The following is a 21,833-nucleotide window of genomic DNA, read 5'->3' on the forward strand; positions in this document are numbered from 1 at the left end:
ATGTTGCTTTGATACCAAGGAATTTGGATTATTTTACATTCCTGATTATTACTACAAACTTTTCTTTGTCCAGGATAAAGCAGACTTCTTCTACATCGATGTGTGGTCGTCCCGGTTCACGTGGGGGGGTCTGTCTCCTCCAGAGAAGGGCACGTTTGCTGTTATCACCAAAAACCAGACGATCCTCCTGGACACCAGTACACCTGTGCTCAAGATGCTTCTTATTCAAGGCAATAGCCACACCCATCCACATACTTATCTTAATTATACTTTATCTTCAACTATTATATAACAATTAAGATTTTATTAATTTCAATTTAGGGATATTTGAACAAAATATAACATTTTGTGTTAAAATTATAACGAGATTATTATAGACACCATGAAGGAAGTAATATGCATACTCTACCTGCCATAGGCTATAATGTGGCAAACTTTTTAAATGTATCTTTTTTCTGGATGATGCAAAAATGATGTGAAACAGGTGAATCATTTTCAGATATCATATATTCTTATTTTGCTATACTGTGACACCTATTTTTATTTATTTATCTTTATTTATACAGGAGACCCATTGAGAGCATTTGGGCTCTCTTTTCCATGAGAGCCCTGTTTAAAATAAAATACAAGCAGAAAAAAAAACAAACAAACAAGTATACAAGTCCATATAAAACATTAAAACAGGTGCAGGTGCGTGTAAAAAAGTTTACCAGATTATTAAATTGCGATTGTGTCACCAAAGTATCCAGTTTTGCTTTTCCTTGAAGTGTATTCCATTTTTGTGAAGCAAAACAGTTAAAAGCCTCTTTCCTGTCTCAGTTTTAGTGCAGTTAGTCCTTAGCCTTATGCAGTCCTGTGATCTGGTATTAAATGTTCCAGTATCAATGAATCTACAGTGTATTTGTGGCTAATCCTAAACTCAATTTCCATCCCTAGTTCCCTATAGTATAGTTGAAATATGTTGTATGATCTACAGGAGAGAATCATATGTGTTGTTTGTAGGTGACAATTCACCATTCAAAAGATGTAATATTAGGTTTTTTATTGGTAATTTCTATGACAACGATGCTAATTTCCCCCTCTCTTAAACCCACAGACAGTTGATATATGTTGTATATTCTCCAGGAGGGACTCTGGTGTTTGATGAAGCAGATATTGAGCTTCAGGCTGAGAACATCCTGATCACAGACGGCGGGGCGCTTCAGATCGGCACAGAGGATCAGCCGTTTCAGCACAAAGCCATCATCACTCTCCATGGCAACCTGGGCTCCCCCGAGATCCCAGTGTATGGAGCCAAGACTCTGGGGGTCCGGGAGGGGACACTTGACATGCATGGTACAAACACTCACAAAGTATTTAAAGATGAAATAACTGAACCTGTGACTGGTCTCCAAATAACACTGTTTATAAAGTCCTTTAAATCCCTTTAATCTTCTCTCTGTGTTATTCCGCGCTTTTGTTGATTAAAGATGCACTGTGGAACTTTTCTGGAGGATGAGACACCACCTGCTTAATCCACTGTATGGTATTTAACTTGTCTATCTCCATGGAGACACAAGCAGGTGACATACTCTCCTCCAGAAAAGTTACATTGTGCACCTTTAATCAACAAAAATACTTTAACAGAATAACATTGATAAGAAGAGAAAAGGAATTCAGTTATTTCCACTTACATACAATCATATTTTCAGGTTCAGTCAGTATTTTAGTCAATATATAAAGAAAAATGTATAAGCAAGATTTAGTTTTACTATTGTATTTTATAGTAAAAAAAACCCACACCTATAAATTAAACTGTGACTTAGACTAACATTACTAAGCCAAAAAAATAAATTTGATATGTTATTTTACCTCTGTCATATTAAGCACATAATGTTCACAGAATACAATTTCATTGCATTAGATAATAAGAAATGTATTAAAACACAGAAATTTCTCAGTGGTATTCGCCGCATGATCATCACAGATAATAAGTAAATATGTTTATAATCAGGAGCAGGTATCTGGTTTGAGCCCATTAACCCCTGGTAGTATGCTGTGTTGTGGTGTAACAGAGCTGTATCCTTTGGACTGAGAGTTGTAGTCATAATCAGTGACTCTTTAGCCCCTCCTCCTCCTGGGGGCGCTGCATTCATCACGACCTGTTTGTCCAGGTATCCCTATTCCTGTCCCTTGGACTCGTTTGGCTGAGACCGCCAACAACGGCTCCAGTACGCTGAAACTAATGGACGGAGTGACCTGGAAAAAAGATGACGAGATTGTTATCGCCTCCACTGGACATCGGTACAACTTAAGAATTACATATTATAAAAAGTATATACAGGAATAAAAAGTAAGAATTTGTAAAAGGTTTGATTGCCATTGTCAGTGAGAAAAAATCCTAAACTAATGTGCTTTGGTTATATGGTGCAACTTAAAACAATGAGTACTAATAGTAAAAAGTAGGGTACAGTATGCAACAATGCAACATTGCAAAGTACTGGTCTTATATAAAAATCAATCTGTTTCACTTTTCAATGCACCAGCAGATGCAGTCCAGCGCCATCTGTTGTTTTTTTTGCGATGTAGGGGCGGCTGCGATGTAGGGTGGTCACTCCAATCAAAGTCCTTTAGACCATAGCTCTATTATGTACTAGGTTGCTGGTTTAAAGCCATGGACTCCACCAATATAATTACTTTACATATGTAACTATGGTTCTAGTGATTTAAAATTGACACAAACATTTAGGTCATTCAAGTCAGAAACTCAATTACACCATAGGAACCTCGTGTGTTATCCACGAGGTTGCTCGTTCAATGCCCTGGACCACACCAGTGTAAGTCAATCGGCACACTTCACTATGGAAATAGGGTGAAGAGCAGCTGGTGACCTGAGCAGCTGTCAGGAAAGGAGAACAGCAGGTGCAAGTCCATGGTGGGAGCATAAGAGGTGTATGTGCACAGTGGCGAGGGCCATCATCAACACTTGCAGCTTTAATTTTTGTATGCTTTTTCAAACTTTGTCTGAAACTGCCTTGAGGACAGTTTCAGGATTATACCAGACAGACTTAAACCTATAGAGTAACTGAATCTTGTAAAATATCCCCATGTAATTTGAGAGTTAAAGCAGCACCAAACTCAGGCCTCAGGGGGCGAATGGGGAAATACATGCATCCACAAATGTCAATATGTTTTTAGTATCATATCACACAGAAAGTTATGCTCCAAATAGAACTACAAAAAGAAAAGAAAACAAACAATCAAAAAACAAACAAACAAACAAACAAAAACAAACAAATAAAACAAACACTGTCCATGCGTATCACACTGGGGGGTAAAAAGTACTGTTGCTCAGGGCAACAATGAATGAACCCATCAATATTAACCAATCTCATTAAATCTGCATTTTAAGGGTCACAATGTAAAACATTTATCTATTTATTGGTTACTTTTATTACTTTTGTAAAGACTATATTTTACTTATGGTCCGTATATGTACTGTTTGAAAACTTATAGTGAGCATTTTATCAAAACCAATTTGTAGTCTTATAAGCCCAAAATTCATCTCAACAACATTTTAATTTTGTTTTAATAATCTAAATTAACTTATAGAATTTGTAAATAGACCCTGCCATTTGTATTGTTTATTTAACATTTAAGACATTTGTAAAATTATAAATTGTTAAGTATTTTTAAATGGACCCAGAAAGATTTGTACAGCTAATGGGGGATATCTAATGAACATACAAATAAACTAATGTCTTTAATGTAATTTTTCAGCCACAGCCAGAAAGAGAACGAGGTGCGGACTATCGCCTCTGTGTCCCAGGACGGTCGGACCCTGACTCTGACTGAGCCTCTGGACTACACCCACCTCGGGGTGCAGGTCACGCTCCCCGATGGGACCACCTTTGAGGGGCGCGCAGAGGTGGGACTGCTCACCCGAAACATCCATGTCCGAGGCTCCGCACAAATAGAGTGGGCAGACAAGACCGAAGCATGTCCCGATGGTTTCAATACAGGTGCAGTGCATTATTTATCAACTGTATTTGTTTTATTTGACCAGATAATTTTGTATCATTTTGATTAGAGGTGCTTATCCTATTTACCCATGATAAAACTCACTGAGATTAAAAACCCCTTTTACAACACTCTCCTGGTCAGTTAGCAGCATCACAAATTTAAACAGACAGTCATTCACATTTACAAAAACACACAATATTACACACATAGTTCTAGCCTCCTCTTTTGGCATTTTGTATAGATATTATTTTAAGCTGTACTTCAGGAAATACTGAAGTAAAACTCTACAAAGTTGTGGTAAAATGTAAAATAAACCCAAAATAACTTAATATCAACCATTTAAAAATAATCATTCATGAGATTTTACCCATATGGTCAAGGGTGAAGTGCAAATGTATGAACTCCAACTTGTCTTATATTCTATGTGGTATTTTAATTGATTGAGATTCAAAACACCATGTATATTATTAGAGAAGCTCTATTTGCATGGGAATAGTTTTGCTTAGGGACATCTGTAAAACTGAAATGACCCCAAGATGTTTGTGTTTTTTGTGTTAATTCGAACGGGATAAGCAATGTCAGTAATCTACCGGTACTCTTTTTTATGGACTTCCAAAGATGGTGGACTGATTAACACAATGAAACAAAAGCCTTTTAATTCATCATCGCTCTATTTAAAATGTGTTTTAGCATGATGTACCTGTGCTGTAGCATCAAGCTCCATAATCAGAATGACATCCAGCCAATCATATTCCTTATGAAACAGCCACAGCACCTCTGTTAATCCTTTTGGATACACTTCTCGATCCAAAATTTAGAAACTTGGCACCAAAAGCACCCGAACTCTTCCAAAGAGACTCCAAGCTCCTGGTCCTCAGTTGCTACGACACGTGGTTGTATTTCTGAGCCACATCATTGCTGCGGTTTGTTTAATGCTTTTTTTTTTTTTTTTTTTGTAGTTTTTAATTGTATAAAGAACAATAACTGGATTAGAGTATGGTCCATGTCGAATTTATAGCATTCATTTAGTTTATATCTGGACCTAAACTGTTGTAGAGACATTTTGAATCACTACTTGCTTCAATGCACAGACAAAAACAAGCCAATTTACAGACATGTTTACACGGGACTAGAATGACTTGAGAAGTTCTAAGTTTGCAGAATTTACCATAGGTAAAACAGATGACCTTCCTGATTATTATACTTTTCCATTGGACCTTAGGTAATACTAATCCCGTGCGAATAGGATTTAACACTTTCTGTTTTTTTTAGGTGAATTTTCCACACAGACTTGTTTCCAAGGCCGTTTTGGTGAAGAGACCGGCAGTGATCAGTTTGGGGGCTGCATAATGATGCATGCTCCTGAACCAAATAAGAATCTGGCCATAGGCAGATTTGAATATGTTGAGGTAAATATTTAAAATTGTGTTGTCCTTATTCAAAATAGTCTATTTTTAATCAAATGTTTTTATTATTTGTCTACACCTACATTATTACCCATTGACAACAGTGTTAAAACTGAGACAGGGCCACATAAAAAAAAAAAAAAAAGTGTTTACATTTACTTGGACAAAAAGATTATGTCTCAATAAATGAGAGACAGAACTGTAATAGTGTATTCTACTGAACATGTCTCACAATCACACTGATGTTGATTTAGATTCACATTACTCTGACCATATCTTACAAATTTAAGGCAAAAAAGATTTGATATTGTATAAAAATTATAAAATGGAAAAAAATATAATAATGTGCCACAAACTGTCTAAAGTCTGACTAAAGTCTGAGTTTGACCCCGCCCCCCTTTCAAACTCCCGAAGAGTCGAGCATTTTAATAGTTACAAGACTAAAATTTCACTGAGGTGATATTTATTTTCATAAATCAGCTAATGATTGTAAACAGAAATGCATAAGCCCCTGTAAGTTTTTATTGTTGTATTTTGTCATCATGTCAGTGTTCTTTGTTCCAAATTTCATGATTATGTGACACAGGATGTGACTATTGCACCACTTTTAACAGACTCATCAAATTTTGCTCAAGATGAGTCCCAAAAAGGGGGTTTTGGAGGTCCTGAGATCAAACAGGGCTGAGCTGAAACAAAAGACCCAAAATCGTCATGGCCCGAGGTGTACACTAATGAAAAATAATAGTAAGAAAAAAGGTAGCAAAATAAATGTCTGATTCCAGACTACGTACTTAGTATAATTATTGTAGTGTATTATAATGATGTGATATTTTGTGTTTGTATTGCTCAAAATACCTTGATAAACTTGCATTCTTACTCTGAGTGGGGTCACCTCTGCACAGACCTGACCTATAACTTTGCCAACCGCATATTTCATGGCGATATACACTTAATGCCATATTGCAGAAAAATCCAGGCACAGCGACAACATTTCCATGGAGGCAAGAAGTGGCCAGAACTAGAACAGTTACATTGTGTGCCTTTAATAGTATATGGAATTGAAATGTATGCTATATGGATGTGCGATGCAAAACAAATGATCAATAAAAAATATCTCTTCTTATTTTTTCCTAGATCTCCAATGCGGGACAGGCCTTCAGATTGGGAAGGTACCCCATCCACTGGCATCTGATGGGGAACATAGATTATAAGTCTTACGTGAGGGGCTGTGCTATCCACCACACATTTAACCGAGCCGTGACTATCCACAACACTCACCGTTTACTGGTTGAGCACAATGTTGTCTACGACGTCATGGGAGGAGCCTTGTTCATCGAAGACGGTATCGAAACAGAAAATATTTTACAGTATAATTTAGCTGTGTTTGTCAGGCAAAGTACGAGTCTTCTGAATGATGACGTCACCCCTGCCGCTTACTGGGTCACCAATCCAAATAACATAATACGCCACAACGCAGCGGCCGGAGGTACCCATTTTGGCTTCTGGTACCGAATGCATGAACACCCGGATGGCCCCTCCTACGACCCAAATATCTGTCAGAAGAAGGTTCCTCTTGGTGTATTTGAGAACAATACAGTCCACTCACAAGGATGGTTTGGTTTGTGGATCTTTCAAGACTACTTCCCAATGAAAAATGGAAATTGTGGCTCTGAACAACCAGAACCGGCAATCTTCAAATCACTCATCACTTGGAATTGCGAAAAAGGGGCGGAGTGGGTTAATGTAGGTGCTGTACACTTTGATGGTTTTATCATGGTCAACAACGAGAAAGCGGGAACAGAGCACAAGCGCATCCTGCCAAATGCTGTGAATTCATTTACTTCAGAAGGGGGCGCTGTAGTGTCAAACAGTACCATCGTAGGACATGTTGATGAGCTGGGCCTGGGAGTAGACTACTGCACAACCAGAGGGATCATTGCACCTCTAGATGATGGACTGAGTGTTATCAATACCAAATTTATCAACTTTGATCGTAGTTCCTGTGCGGCGTTTGGAGTAGCCAGAATAGATGGGACATGTTTGGATAACTGCGGAGGGTGGGCTGTGCGGTGCTCAGGCATAAACTACTTCAATACCCCAAATAAAGCTGGATTCAGGTGGGAGCACGAGGTTCAGCTGGTGGACATGGATGGAAGTCTCACAGGTAATTGTTATGGCAAAACCTGTAATAAAACCGTAAATATACAGAACAGTACAGTAAAGGTGCACTATGTAATGTTCCTGGTGGAGGTTCCTGCCACATGCTTGTCTCCATGGAGATGTTGTTGCTTTGCCTGGAATGCTCCACAATATGGCATTAAACTCATTTATCTCCATGGAGACAAGCAAGTGACATATCCAAGTCCAGTTACAGGTCAGATCTGTGGAGAAGTTACGTAGTGCGCCTTTATTATTGAACATATAATAAAAAATAATGCACAAATAGTGTTGATTAGATTTTATTTACTTAAATCAATAAAATATTTAAAAAAATAAGCCATTTAAGCAGAAAACCACATAGAAAAGAAAACTATTCAAATATGAATAAGCTCTAGATGTAACTGTGTATTTTAAAATATAGCTACAATTTAAATGACTAGTTCTACCAAACACCTTTTGTCTTCTAACTACATGTATTTATATTTTTGACATGTTTTTCAGGAAATATAAACTACAGAGTGGTACCGACCAGTGGCCTCCTGGACCCGGCCCACTGCACTCAGAGTGCAGAGTGGAGCGCTGCTTTTAACGGCTCCGTTTGTGATAACACTGTGAACTTCCATCGTTTGGCCTTTAATAACCCATATCCCACTTCTCTGGCAGGACACGACGTGCTCATGTCCAACAAACACGGTATAAACCTACTCTAACCAGATTATGACAGGCAAAAATAAATAACTGAGGTGTGATGAGTAGTTTGTTGTTTGGATGCACTTAGTCTAAAGGTCTAGAAACAGCTGCATTGTCATGAATAAACAATATGATAGGTTTGGATTCTTGCTTCAAGGTGTATTATGTAACTTTTTTGGTGGGAGATATGCCTGCTTGTCTCCATGGAGGTGTAACTGCTTTGTCTGGAGTGTTTCACAGTACATGGCATTGAAATACATCTTGTATTGTTGCATTTATTCAATTGTTGTTGTTTTTTTTATTATTATATTATTTAAAAATCTTGCTTTTAACTTGGCATGGTGGCATTGCTTGTCTCCATGGAGATAGATAAGTTTAACATTGTAGGAACATTCCAGGCAAAGCAATCACTTCACCATGGAGACGAGAAAGTGGCAGACTCTCCACCAGAAAACGTTTCATATATATAAAAAACATATATCCCACAGGCAGCAGCGTGGTCCCGTACATGAAGAAGAGGATGACCCATAAACTGGGTTGGATGGCTCTGTTACCTTCAAAAGAAACGTTTCTGTGGAGCTTCATCTATGGAGAACAGATCACAAACATCTCCTACTTCTCCACCTACTATGGATTCAAGGTATGCAAAAATATCACATCCCATATTATAAAACAGAAAATATGACTAATGATGACTACAATGTTTCATAGGAAAGTGTTGAAAATAAAACTTAGGTAGTACTGTAGATTAATAGTAGATTAATAGTAGTATAATTTGTTGCCCTATTAATTATTTTGAGTCAGATGATATGACTAGCAAAATATCTTACATATTATCTTTTAAATATTGAAGACAATTGCAAAAATGGTAAAAAATTATTATTATTATTTTTTTTAAATAGCATTAAATTTACCACAAAGATATTTCAGACTATAACACAACTCATAATACTTTAAATTAATCACTTAAATTAAGTATTTAATAATTTATTTTTTAAATGTATTTATTTATTTATTTATTTAGTTTCATCAGTGACAATGCACATAAAAACCACTGACCTACACAAAGAGGTAATATGTTTGTGCCAGGTTTAAAAAATTGTTAATTTGTACCTGTAGTTCTGGGACAGGCTGATTTGAAAAAAAAAACTGTGAACCTGCCAATAAAATCAGTGTATTTACAAACAAACAAATACATATCCCGCCTCACAAAAATTACATCCCCTAGTAATTATAATACCATGAAGATGTAAATTGTGATGTGAAACATATTAAATATATAATAAATAACATGTAAACTTTGTGAATTTCAGCCGGACGAGTATTTGATCATGGGGCATAACTTCACTCAGAGCCCAGATATGTTTCACATAGTGGACAACAGAAACGCCTCTGCGGCTCCTCTCAGCTTCAGCCAAAATGAAAATGGAGACTGGTACTTTGACGAGAGCGATAACACACTCTACTACATGGGTTTGTAGAGATTTATTACTCACCTATTGAAAACGATTTAATAATGACAAACATTTAAAGATACAAAGACGAAATATATGTTTACTACCACTTTATAATAACTACACCTTAATGAGCCTTAATAAAGCATGAACAAAGGCTTAATTCATAATGAACAAATAGTTTATTAAGAATGATCCAGGTTTAGTTAATTATGGGATTAGGGTTAGAAGTTATGTTATTAATCATTCTTAATAAACTAGTCAATATAGTCAATTTTTTTCATGTAGTTATTATAGTGTAGTTATTGTAAAATGTTATCGAAGTATTGTGAGCTAATTAACTAGTATAGTTATTTAGTTACTTATGCAATTGAGATTTTTTCCTTTTAAAAAAAAATATTAATATGACTATATCCTTATAATTTTCAGTTATTATTTTAGTTACAATAAATACATATTCTGTAGATTGTGACTTTATTTGTATTGACCTTTACTTAAAATGGATGATGTTTACAACTCAAGGGCCCTTAATCAATAAAATTCAAGTAATGTTTTTAAGGAATTAAATGTAAATAATGAAAAAATTATTGTGACTTTTTGTCTCTCTCTCTCAGTATCTGGTAAAACTAGTAACCCGGTGACCAAAGCCAGCGCAGACCCGTCTCTCAGTGATGTTGATGTCACGTTGAAGGTTTACAGATGTTTTTACCCCAAATGTAATGAGCCCACCCCTCCCCCTCCGGCCACGCTGCCCCCTCTGCCCGACAAGAGGCCCGCCAACTTCATGTGAGACTTTATTTAGTTTAGTCCTTGTTTACATTTTTTACAGAATTAAGAAGGACAGCAGTATATTGTTGATAATGTAAGATCAAGATAGACCTATTAAACAGATAAATATGCAAAAATAAAAATATATTTTGAATTCAAACATACTTAAAGGTGCATTATGTAGTTTTTCTAGCTGGAGGGCCTGCCACCTGCTTTTCTCCATGGAGACATTGTTGCTATTGCTTGAGTGTCTGGCAAAAACTCTTCACGTAGAGTTATGTAGTGTACCTTTAAGTATATTTTTATTGTGGCATGTTTATATAATAAGGTATAATACAAGATTTGTAGAAGTGTAATTATTAATTATTCATTCTTTTTCATAATTTCATCATCATTCATTCATTGTTTTGTCCAGTCTGTGGTCCAACTCCACCTTTTGGACCCAGTCTCCTGAGAATAACAACACTGTGCCAGGAGAGGGCGCTGAAGTGGTCATCCCAGGAGGTAACCTTCACAGCTTAATGCTGCTTCTTATTCATTGGTTTCAGCTTCTTGTTATATACATTTTGAGGACTTTCTCCCATTCAAAAAATATTATGTCTTGTTTTAAATTGTTAATTCCTGTGGCAATGGTCTGAATTTGTATCATTCATTTATCAACCATGGATCTTGACTCTATATTCAAACCTTATTGTTCCGTATCTTCAGGTCAGTGGGTGGTTTTGGACACCAGCACACCAGCTTTGAACAAACTCACAGTGAATGGAGTACTGGAAATTCCTGATGACTTGAACACAACGAGCAGCAGACGGAGGCGGTCCACTCCCAACCCCGTGGTCATCAACGCCATTCACATCCTGATAGAGGTCTGTCCTGTCAAGATTATAAGAGCTAAGAACTGTATTTGCAAACAAAAAGTTCAACTGTCAATTAGGATACCATAGCTATAATACATCAGCAGTTCTATTAAAGCAAACTTTCTGAACACAAAAATGTAAAATTTTTATTTGCTATATTTTTTCTTTATTGTTTTAAAGGTGCATTATGTAACTTTATCTAGCATGGGGTCTGCCACGTGCATGTGTATGGAAATGTATTGCTTTGCCAGGAATGCTCACTGGCTATTCATCGTCCATTTGGACCTGTAACTTCGGCTGGTGCTTGCCTCCATGTAGATAGATATCTTTAATGCCATACTCAATACAGGCAAAGGAACTGTTACCTTATAATTGAATATTGCATATTTAATTGTATCCTTTTAATTGTATTTTCAGGGAGGTCGGTTGATTGCTGGTTCACCTGAATCTCCGTTTGAAGGAGAGCTGCACATCATACTGAGAGGCGACCATCGCACTCAAGACTGGCCTCTGCCCAATGGACCCAACCTCGGATCCAAAGCCCTCGGTAAACACATATCCCTCTATGTTATATATTCTGCTTAACTTATGTTTGTGCTCATATCATCATGAAAAACATGCTTGGAGTTGTGGTATGTTTCATTTTTGAATGTCGAAGTCATTTGTTTTGTCCAAAAGTAGTTTAACATGAGATTAAAGCATAATATAGAGCGCTTGATCAAATACTAATCACGTTAAAAACTTGCGTTTGCATCAACACATCCATTTATCACATATAGTGTTAGAATACTTTGAAAGAAGTTTGTATTCACCAAACTCCATTGGTTTAACATTGGGCTAACTGAAAATTCTCTGAGGTGTGATGACAAAATCCCATGACAGCAAAACTGAATACAACTTTTTTTTTACTTTCTAGGCGTGTTTGGGATTTTGGAGCTCTATGGAAAACCACCAAATGTTTACCACACCAAACTGTCAGCCTCCTCTGCAGCTGGAACCAACAGTGTGACTCTGGCTAAGGCTGTGGACTGGCAGGTCTGCTCATTTTCTTATTATTTTTAATGTATTAAGTTATTGTCAAAAATATTCTGTACTTGTATAAGCTTAGCAGTTTTGATTTGTCATTGGGCAAGGCAGTTTGCCTTTAATGTCTGTGAATGTGAATTGGAGACAAAATGTTCAAGATCTTCGAAGAAGAAGGGTATACAAAGAAGAAGGGTATACAATACAGGCTATACAATGTCCTGCGAGAGCAAGGCAAGTTTATTTGTAGAGCACAGTAATAACACAAAGTAATTCAAAGAGCTTACAGGACAAGAAAGAAGCATTGAAAGCACATTTCAAACAGATAAAAAGCAAAAAATTATAAAATTAAGATTAAAGCTACCGCCTGTATGTTTATTTGATATTCTTTTACTAGTAGATGGCACATGTGAAACCTGTTCCCCACTCACCTCACCTGACCTTTGCTCAGGCTCACCTGTGCTCTCTGGTCTTCTTCTGTCAGGACAAAGCTCTCACAGTATCAGACAGCAGTAACATAGACAGCATCTAGTGGTGTTATATGAGAAAACAACAGGCCAGCCAATCTTTGGTAAAGGTTTGTTCAGTTTTCAACATAGAATGAGCTATTCTTTTTGTCAGACAGATTTGTTTACCTGCTTTACATGTTTCGACTGCTTCCTATAGACTTCCTCTGAAGCGTCATGTGGTGGTGTACTGACTTGTCTTGTAGGCTGCTTAGCTGATTTTGTCAGATAGTAGAGAACGCTTGCACCCCCTACTGTCTGACGCCTTTTCCAGGACTGCATCCCATGTGTGATAAGGTGTACGTTCCCTCGTCAAAATTAATACATCCCTCATTTGTGGATCTTGATGGCCTAACAAAAAGAATTGCTCATTCTAAAGTCTAGAATTAACTAAACAGTATCATTTTGAGCCCGGATTTGAACATTGTCTCACATCTTCAATAATAATAACTTTATTATTATTCAAGAAGTTATGTATTTAGTTTTCTTGATCAAGTTGCAAAATTCAGAACATGAAATTTGTTGTCTAGCCCTGGTCTACAGAACTCTCATTTAACCTTTAATAAGTCTTATTTAGTGCATGCATGAACGATAATATGTTGGATTAAAGGTGATAATTGCTTATTTGTGTGCAGGTTGGTGATGAAGTAGCCATCTCCACCAGTAGCTACGACACCTGGGAGACCGAGAAACGTGTCATCTCTGCAGTGTCCGATGACAGGATGGTTCTGACTCTGGATAAACCGCTCACTCACACTCACATTGGTCAGTGTCAAACTAAACAAAGAAACAATTGGGTAGTTTAACATGGACAGTGGAAATCAAATAATTGATCAGAAAATCCAATGATTAGATCTGTTTTTTGTGGTGTGTTTTTACATGTTCAAGAGAAATCTGATCACAAAAACAGCTGGTGACATGTGTTAATAGTAGTTAATCAATGGTTTGTTAAGAGTGACTGTTTTATTTGGAAGACAAAATGCAGTCAGTTTTAAAATAACGCTTTCATTCTTTAACATTTTATCTTTTATTTTTGTCTTTGCCACACACTTTTTGCATAATTTCCCTTGTCAATAATCTGATAACTCTAGAAATCAGATGATGAGCAGATTTTTGGTGTGCATGTAAACACAGCCAATGACATATATTGCGTTTTAAATTGTACTTTGTTTTCCTGCAGGTGAAACCCACTCAGTCGCTGGTACAGGTTACAGTTACACCCTGGCTGCTGATGTGGCTCTTCTGTCCAGAAATATTAAAATCATCGGTGAAGAGTATGCAGACATGACCAAAGAGTCATTTGGGGCCAGGGTACTGGTGGGCAGCTTCTCCTTTGGGGGAATAGACTACAAAGGTACACATTTTAATAGTCCAACATTTTAAAGGTGCACTATGCTACTTTTCTGCACAACAAAAAAATGCATTTGAATAGTTTTCATTTTAGTTACTATTTTTTTCTGTTATATTATAGTGGCTAAAATGTGTGTGACTAAAATGAAAAGGTGTTTCTTTCCAAAAGGCAAAGCTCAGATCAGAAATGTCGAGTTTGATCGCACTGGTCAGGAGGGATGGACCGATGACTACGACCCTCGATACTCTGTGGCTTTCCTCAATTTGGAAGAAGTATGGATTAACTTGACTTAACTTCACTATAATCTATGTTTAAAATATAGTTATGCACCATCTGAAAAAAGCTACTGTGCTCAACTTGAGTTAATTTCACATGTTTTAAATGTGTATGTCTAAAATGACTTAGACAATTGCATCATTTATTATAGGTTTACTATTATAGCTTGTATTATATTGCATTTTATTTTTGACATAGAATTGTTTTTACTAAATAATAGGGCTGCACAATATGTCACAATCAAAACAAAAACGCAATATGAATTGGTGCAATTATGAAATTCTAAAGGCTGCAATTAGAAAATAGACTGTCCTATGCAAAGGACAAAGTGTTGTGTATTTTTAATGAAAAATCTTGTTGTACCTATAGTTTAAACATCTACAAACATGAAATGCACTGGACTCTTGTATTAGTTTATCACTGCATATTTCATTCTTCTCTCAAATGTTAATTTATAATGTGCACTCTGAACTGAATCCTACTTTTCAAACATTTCCAGGTGGAGGACACGTACCTTCAGGGCTGCTCTTTCCACGATGGTTTCTCTCCAGCCATCGGCGTATATAACACTGAGGGACTTTTCATTGACGACAACGTGATCCACCACACTGTAGGAGAAGGTACACACTATTACGAACTGTAGAAAAGAGAGTTAAGTCATGTTTACTTTAGGGATGTAGTTCACTAAAGAAATTCTTGGATTTAAACTAGGCTTTAATCTGCCTTTTTAAGCCCTTTCTTCCTTAAATACCAAACAGTACCAAATCTTAAGATAACTCACCTACTAACTTCTCTGTTCTGCTGTTGTCCCATTAAATCCTTATAATCTAAATGACTTAGTGTCTACAGCCCTAGTTTACCTTTATATTTATTTATTTATTTTATCTTTTTTTTTTTTCCTTTTGTCAATTATTAGACTATTTTGTATTTTTGATTTGTTTGTTCTAAGCCCATCAAAGGGGAGTTCAGGATAAAAAAGGGTATGCAGGATTAAAGATGGGGAAAAAAGTGTAATCAATATGCAACTTGTGTAAAAAAATTTGATTACACAAAAAATAAATGTTTACGTTTATTTTAGGTATCAGGATTTGGGGGCACAACATCACAGTGAGGAGAAACCTGGTGATGATGAGCCTTTGGCCTGGATCGTACCAGGACCGAGAGGAAACCTTCAACTTCGAGTGGAACGCCGCCATAGAGGTCTGTTACAGTAATAAAAACAAGTAACATGGGCGACTGTGGCTGAGAGGTTGCTCTTTAGAATCTTGCTCCTGGTATTAGCATATTTAGTAAAGCAGTTAAGTAAAAATAATGATAATGATAATGAATAATAATGAATAATATGAATAATAATAAATAATGATGTATAATGAATATAGCTACAACTAGTAATGATTGGTCATCGGTCCTTATATTACACCCACTGCCAATGGTGAGCCTTCTCTTCTTCTTTATACACAAATGAGAGCTTTTTTATTTTTTAAAATTGCAAATAGCCAGAACCCCCTTTTTGGCTGTTTACAATAATAATGTACAATTTTTGCATAGTATTTTTATATGGTTGACTTGGTGTTGATTCATGCGCACTGAATCTTGTTTGTTAGGTGAATAGGGGAACAGCTGTAGTCCTGCAGAATAACATTGTTGCTGGTTTTGAGAGAGTTGCATATCGCATCAAGGGTGAACCATGTCCAGGTAATCTGAGATTATTGATACGTTTAGGAAATATTATGATAAATACAGAATGACATTTTCCTTGCCTTTAATTATTTTGTAGGAACCCTCAATGACAGTGAGATGTGGAGTCAAAATGAGGCCCATGGTGGTCTGTACGGAGTTTATTTGAACAAAGATGGCCTACCAGACTGTTCTCTCATCAGGGACTTTTTTATTTGGAAAAGTTACGACTATGCCATCTACTTCCAGGTATTATCCTGTTATAGTTATTATATTCAACCTGTGTACATATACATATATTCACAGACAGATGGATAGATGCGGAACATTCCAAGCTAAAAATACTATTTCCATCAAGTCAAGCAGGTGACGGATACTCTACCAGAAAAGTTACATCGTGCACCTTTAATAAACAATTTGTTTATTATGAATCAAGTCTTTGTCTGTGCTTTATTAAGGCTGTTAGCTGTGTAGTTGTGATAGTGCTAGCTAGAAATTAAATACAGTTTTTCCTTTACAGGTGACTCAGAGTATGTCTATCGCAAATGTAACTCTGGTGGACAATGGTTTGGGCCTGATGCCTCTTATCTATGGACCGCCCTCTCTGGCTCACAGTTTTGAGGATAAAAAAGTTACAATTGAGGTGATAAGACTTTTCATGTTAATCCTTTCTCTTAAAATAAAAACATATTATCCGACTATAAGGACTGAAAATGTGTGAACTTTTTCTCCCACAGTCTTCTCTGATTGTTGGGAGCAGCCCTAATTTGAACTGTTCTGAGACGGTGCCCAGTGGAGACTATAATATAATCAACTCTGAGAGCAGCCGTGTTGGCAGAACACCCTCAGGTACAAGCCAGTTTCTCTCATTAAGACAAACCTCTAATCTTTAAGTGGAACTAAATGCTAAGTCAACTTTGCTACTAAACTGTGTATATGGTGTTTGAATAGCATTGTCTACTGTTCATAGTTTTTTGGCAGTTTTAATGTAAACTGCTTTCTGGTCAAATAAAAGTCAAAAACTGTTGTGCTGCCGTCAGTGGCCACTGTAATTTCAAGTATTCTATTTCATTAGAAATCAGTAGCAATATTAGCACCAATATATCGTCCATCTCTAGTTACAATAGACCATTAACACACCCAGCCCAAGTAAACAAACAGTGCAAACATACAGATGGATGGTGTTGATTTTCTTCTGGTGTAATCTCAAAACAATTATACAGAAAAATCACATTTGTTTTTAGACTTAACTTGTCTCTAATCTTATTTATTTTTTCTTAAGGTGGGAGATCCGGTTTGTGCTGGCCCAGTTTTAACTCTGGACACAACACGGCTCCAGCTAAGCCCCACCCACTCAACATGAATTACAACGCCATCAAAGGGTTAATGACTGTCACTGGTCTGTACAGATTATAGTATATGTTTAGTCATTGTTTTTACCTTTTTTAATACCACTGGTCTGTTCCTTCAGACACCACTTTTGTCGGGTTTAAGACAGTTTGTTCTGGAGAGAAGAATTCTATGTTTATCACAAACACCATGAATGAGGACCTGCAGCACCCGGTCCATGTGTCCCGCATCAGGACCATAGACAGCTCAGAGGACAACAAGGTCTTCATCCACAGAGCCAGCCTTGGGTAACTACTGCAAATAAGTCAGCTTATGTTTTATAATAGTAAGAATAATGTGTTTTTTTTGGACACTTAAAGAAACTTTACTGTGCATTATTCAAGCACATACTTACACACAGTGGTGGTAAGCTACTATTGTAGGCAGAGATGCCCTGGGGTAGACTGATAGAAGAGAGGCTGCCTATGAACTAAATCTTACCTCATGTCTCTGTTCTCAGTAAAGTGAACCCATCAGACTGTGTGGACATGGAGTGCGATGCTAAAAAGAAGACTATTCTGAGGGACCTGGACGGCTCGTTCTTGGGTCTAGTGGGGGCCGTGGTGCCTCAGTCTGAGTATGAATGGGACGGAGATCCCCGGAGGGGCCTGGGCGACTACAGAATCCCCAAAGTCATGCTCACTCACCCCAATGGCAGCCGAATCCCTGTGGAGCAGATCGCACCCAACAAAGGTTTGATATTCTTTTTTTTAATAAAAAAGTTACTAATATTGTCCTGTGGTTGTAAAGTAGATTGAAAAGGCACTACATTTTAAGATAAATCAGGAGTTGAGGTAATATATACTTTATCAGGTGCTCATGAGGTTATTACAATATATAATTAAACAAATAATTGCATTATTGACATTTATAGTATATAGATATCAATGTTGTTAAATGTCAAATGGTCACTTTTATATAGTGCATTTTTACTTTCAAGACACTCAAAGCTCTTACAAACACACATTCATACACCAGACACTGGAGGTCCGTGGATCTTACCACTCCAAAGAAATTTCTGCCATCAGTGGGATTCGAACCATTAACCCTCAAATCGGAGGATGGGCACGCTACCAATTCAGCTACTGTTTTGCAGTTTTGTCAATGTTATGTCAATTATTAAGAATTCTGAATGATTACAAATGTACAGTACACAAAGTAACGTTTATCCTGTTTGTTACTCTCTCTTACCAGGTGTGATCAGGAAGCAGTGCACGTACATGAAGTCATGGCAGAGTTATAACTGCACTGGTCTGAATTATAGACTCTTGGCCATTGAGAGTCTCGATGCAGACACAGAGACCAGACGCCTGTCCCCAGTCGCTCTGCTCGGGGATGGATATGTCGACCTCATTAATGGTTGGACTAAAATTATATTTATATAAAAATCAGTGCATGTTATATTTTGTACCAAAAATCCCATATTTTAGGTCACCAATGTACTAAAGTGACTGTAAGGTATTAATATTGTGAATTTACTTTTGTTATGATAAAATATCTTATCTTCGTAATCAGATTTAATTTACTTTACTTCTAATGTACAGGTGGTTTGATTTCCTGTATTTAAAACCTTATGAATTAGGACTGGGCAATTTTTTTTATTAAAAACAAATATATTACAACTTTTAATCATTGCAATCTAGCACATAAAAAAAAATCTAATTTGTGCAGAATTCTGCTCCAAACCACACGCTTTTACAGACAGAGAATTGGCTGTAAACTTTTCAGTTATAATGTCACAAGCTGATCATTCCCAATTAGAAATGACCGAAGCTTGATTTCGATTAAAGTTCAAATAATTGCTCTATTCTTAATACATGCCACAAGCCTTATTATTTCTTTGGCCTATGAATGCCATTGAAGTTATCCATTTGTTTTTATTGACTAATTTGAAGTTGCTGTGTTCCTGCACAGGCCCACAGGACCACGGCTGGTGCGCGGGTTACACCTGTCAGAAGAGACTGTCCCTGTTTCACGCCATCGTCGCCACAGACCACGCCTTTGACATCTTCTTCAGCAGCGTCACTCCGCAGAAACTCCGCCTCATGATGCTCAACACTGCCCCTTCTGACGTCAGTGCTACATGACAGTATTTAATCCAGTCATATTAAAGGGGCTCTACCCTTTTACTGCCTTAAAAACATGCAGTGGTCCAAACTTATTCCTTACTTATCTTATGCATTCTGAGCAAACAAATGATTCACTATTTTCAAAGACCGACTCTGCATCTAATTAGAAAGCTTTTTATGGACCAGTCAGACATGAACATTCTTTATAATTAGATGCAGACAGCGTGCAGCAAACTTAATTTCACCTTAAGATCTGCTTCTACAATATATCTGGATATCATTTATTATTTATTGTCTGTTTTTTACAGAGAGTTTTGGTGTCCGTGTTCTACTCCAAGCCCCAGCGTCTGGATGTTTATGTGAACAACAAACTCATTGCTCCAACCAATGCAGATTGGAACCAGGACAATACAGACTACACCCTGAAAAAGTCCACGACACAAGGTAGAAAAAAAAACAAAAAAACAAAAACTAAGTGTATCTAAACTAATAAACTCAATGATACATAACACAGTAGAGTGCAATATCTCCACTCTTCATGTTCACTTGTCCCTGGTTCACCACTGCTCCTTCTTTGGACAACCTTCTCTTACGTTCCTAAAAGAATAACATTTTATAGACTACTAGTTAAAAATTGTTAAAATATGCAAGTTCTGGTTTTGGTCAATTCCATTATTATGAGTTAAAAAGTAATACACATATAAGATAAGAGATAATAGTGAATAGTCAATTTTTTCTTATTTAACATATGACATATATATTTAATTTTCATGATTAATGTGAAAACAAATCAATCTTGGCCTCTCTTATTGTGTTTTAGATGAATATGTCCCTAAAATGAACGCTTCAGTTGGATCCAACTTCTTCGACCAAGACTACAAAATGCTCAAAGTGCTTCTGCAAGGCTCTCAACCTGTGGAGATCAGAACGTCCCCTGTACTGGTACTCTCTTTCAACCTCCCCGCCATGACAGAGGCAGAGTTTTTTGGGGACAAACTGGTCAATAACCTGGCCATATTTCTGAAAGTGCCTTCAAACATGATCCGGGTCACGAAGATAGTCCGAGCAGATGGAGGGGTGCGGAGGAGGAAGAGGTCATCTGGACTCAGTGTGGAGGTGGAGATCAAAAAGCCCCCAGTGCAGGAGACCACCAACACTACCTCTGGTAAGAGAGGAAAATATATATGAAGAATTATTAATAAAAATGTAAAAATTACTGTTTCATTGAACTGGAGGACAGGTCACAATTGGGTGCTCTGGAACAAAGTATTCTCTGCACACGACCAAAACAGATCAGATTTAATTACCTACCTCCTCCTTCTACGGTGTGAAAATACAGTTATTTTATGTAAAATTGTAACTGTAAGAGTGAGAATTATTTTTCTATGAATGAATTATTTTTCTATGAATGAATTATTTTTCTATGAATGTTGCCTTTAACCAAGGATGTAACAGAATGTCTAACACTTGTTTTCTTTGTGTGTGTTCAGATGAAGAGGACTTTGAATTGCTTCAGAACATCGCTGATGACCTGGGCCAGGCTGCTGTCTCTGGGAACTTGAGTCAGTCCGTTGGGTTTAACGTGTCGTCTATGGGCATGGTCCCCCCTCCACCCTCCGCCTCGGACCCAGACTGGAATGAGGTAACGACTCTATTCAGATTATTTTCAGATTCTTTGCTGACATATTAATTATAATTCTCCTGAACTCTGAACTTCTCCTTATAGATTAAAAAATATTAGAAAGCCTTGTCATATCTCCAGGATTTAAAAACAAGCCTTTTTTTAGTATTACAGGATTGATTATAGTAATTTCTTCTTCAAAATCCTTTTGCCTATGTTTGACTTTTAGTATGCATTTATAATCTCTGCTTTGATTATATTATTTTACCCATTCCTTAAATTTGCAATGCATAACTTTTCTGATGAAAGGTCTGCCACCTGCTTGTTGTCGAGGAGATGCTTTTGCCTCTTGTATATGCTCTCGATGATCGTGTCTCACAAGACCGACTATATTACTAGCTGATCCCAGGCCAATCCCACTACATTCACACTACTGCAGTCTCTGTATAAACAGATACTTAGACAAGAAACTGCACCATTAACCTCATTGTCAGATCTTATCAAAATGCAACTTTAGCCAGTCAGCATTCTTCATCAGAACTTCTAAGGAATGAAACACCATCCCAGCTCCATCAGGAAAATCC

General features: G+C 37.0%; 1 protein-coding gene across 1 annotated transcript in view; it reads left to right on the forward strand.

Annotated features, from left to right (window-relative positions):
* The window catches only part of LOC117379097 (fibrocystin-L-like), a 53,022-nt gene that overhangs the window by 28,547 nt on the left and 2,642 nt on the right, over positions 1–21,833 (forward strand). Inside the window, exons 44-74 of the mRNA XM_033975811.1 lie at positions 74–230; positions 1,126–1,335; positions 2,154–2,283; positions 3,760–4,001; positions 5,275–5,411; positions 6,543–7,572; positions 8,070–8,261; positions 8,747–8,898; positions 9,572–9,731; positions 10,327–10,498; positions 10,896–10,984; positions 11,189–11,346; positions 11,755–11,884; positions 12,254–12,372; positions 13,502–13,631; positions 14,047–14,220; positions 14,386–14,489; positions 14,993–15,113; positions 15,572–15,693; positions 16,098–16,188; positions 16,271–16,419; positions 16,691–16,813; positions 16,908–17,019; positions 17,453–17,569; positions 17,642–17,807; positions 18,020–18,252; positions 18,754–18,918; positions 19,474–19,631; positions 19,937–20,072; positions 20,449–20,793; positions 21,119–21,270. Coding sequence (XP_033831702.1) covers positions 74–230; positions 1,126–1,335; positions 2,154–2,283; positions 3,760–4,001; positions 5,275–5,411; positions 6,543–7,572; positions 8,070–8,261; positions 8,747–8,898; positions 9,572–9,731; positions 10,327–10,498; positions 10,896–10,984; positions 11,189–11,346; positions 11,755–11,884; positions 12,254–12,372; positions 13,502–13,631; positions 14,047–14,220; positions 14,386–14,489; positions 14,993–15,113; positions 15,572–15,693; positions 16,098–16,188; positions 16,271–16,419; positions 16,691–16,813; positions 16,908–17,019; positions 17,453–17,569; positions 17,642–17,807; positions 18,020–18,252; positions 18,754–18,918; positions 19,474–19,631; positions 19,937–20,072; positions 20,449–20,793; positions 21,119–21,270 — 5,676 coding nt within the window. The remainder of the gene's footprint in view (positions 1–73; positions 231–1,125; positions 1,336–2,153; positions 2,284–3,759; positions 4,002–5,274; positions 5,412–6,542; positions 7,573–8,069; positions 8,262–8,746; positions 8,899–9,571; positions 9,732–10,326; positions 10,499–10,895; positions 10,985–11,188; positions 11,347–11,754; positions 11,885–12,253; positions 12,373–13,501; positions 13,632–14,046; positions 14,221–14,385; positions 14,490–14,992; positions 15,114–15,571; positions 15,694–16,097; positions 16,189–16,270; positions 16,420–16,690; positions 16,814–16,907; positions 17,020–17,452; positions 17,570–17,641; positions 17,808–18,019; positions 18,253–18,753; positions 18,919–19,473; positions 19,632–19,936; positions 20,073–20,448; positions 20,794–21,118; positions 21,271–21,833) is intronic.

Source organism: Periophthalmus magnuspinnatus, chromosome 11 (assembly GCF_009829125.3).
Source record: "Periophthalmus magnuspinnatus isolate fPerMag1 chromosome 11, fPerMag1.2.pri, whole genome shotgun sequence".
Classification (NCBI taxonomy): Eukaryota; Metazoa; Chordata; class Actinopteri; order Gobiiformes; family Gobiidae; genus Periophthalmus; species Periophthalmus magnuspinnatus.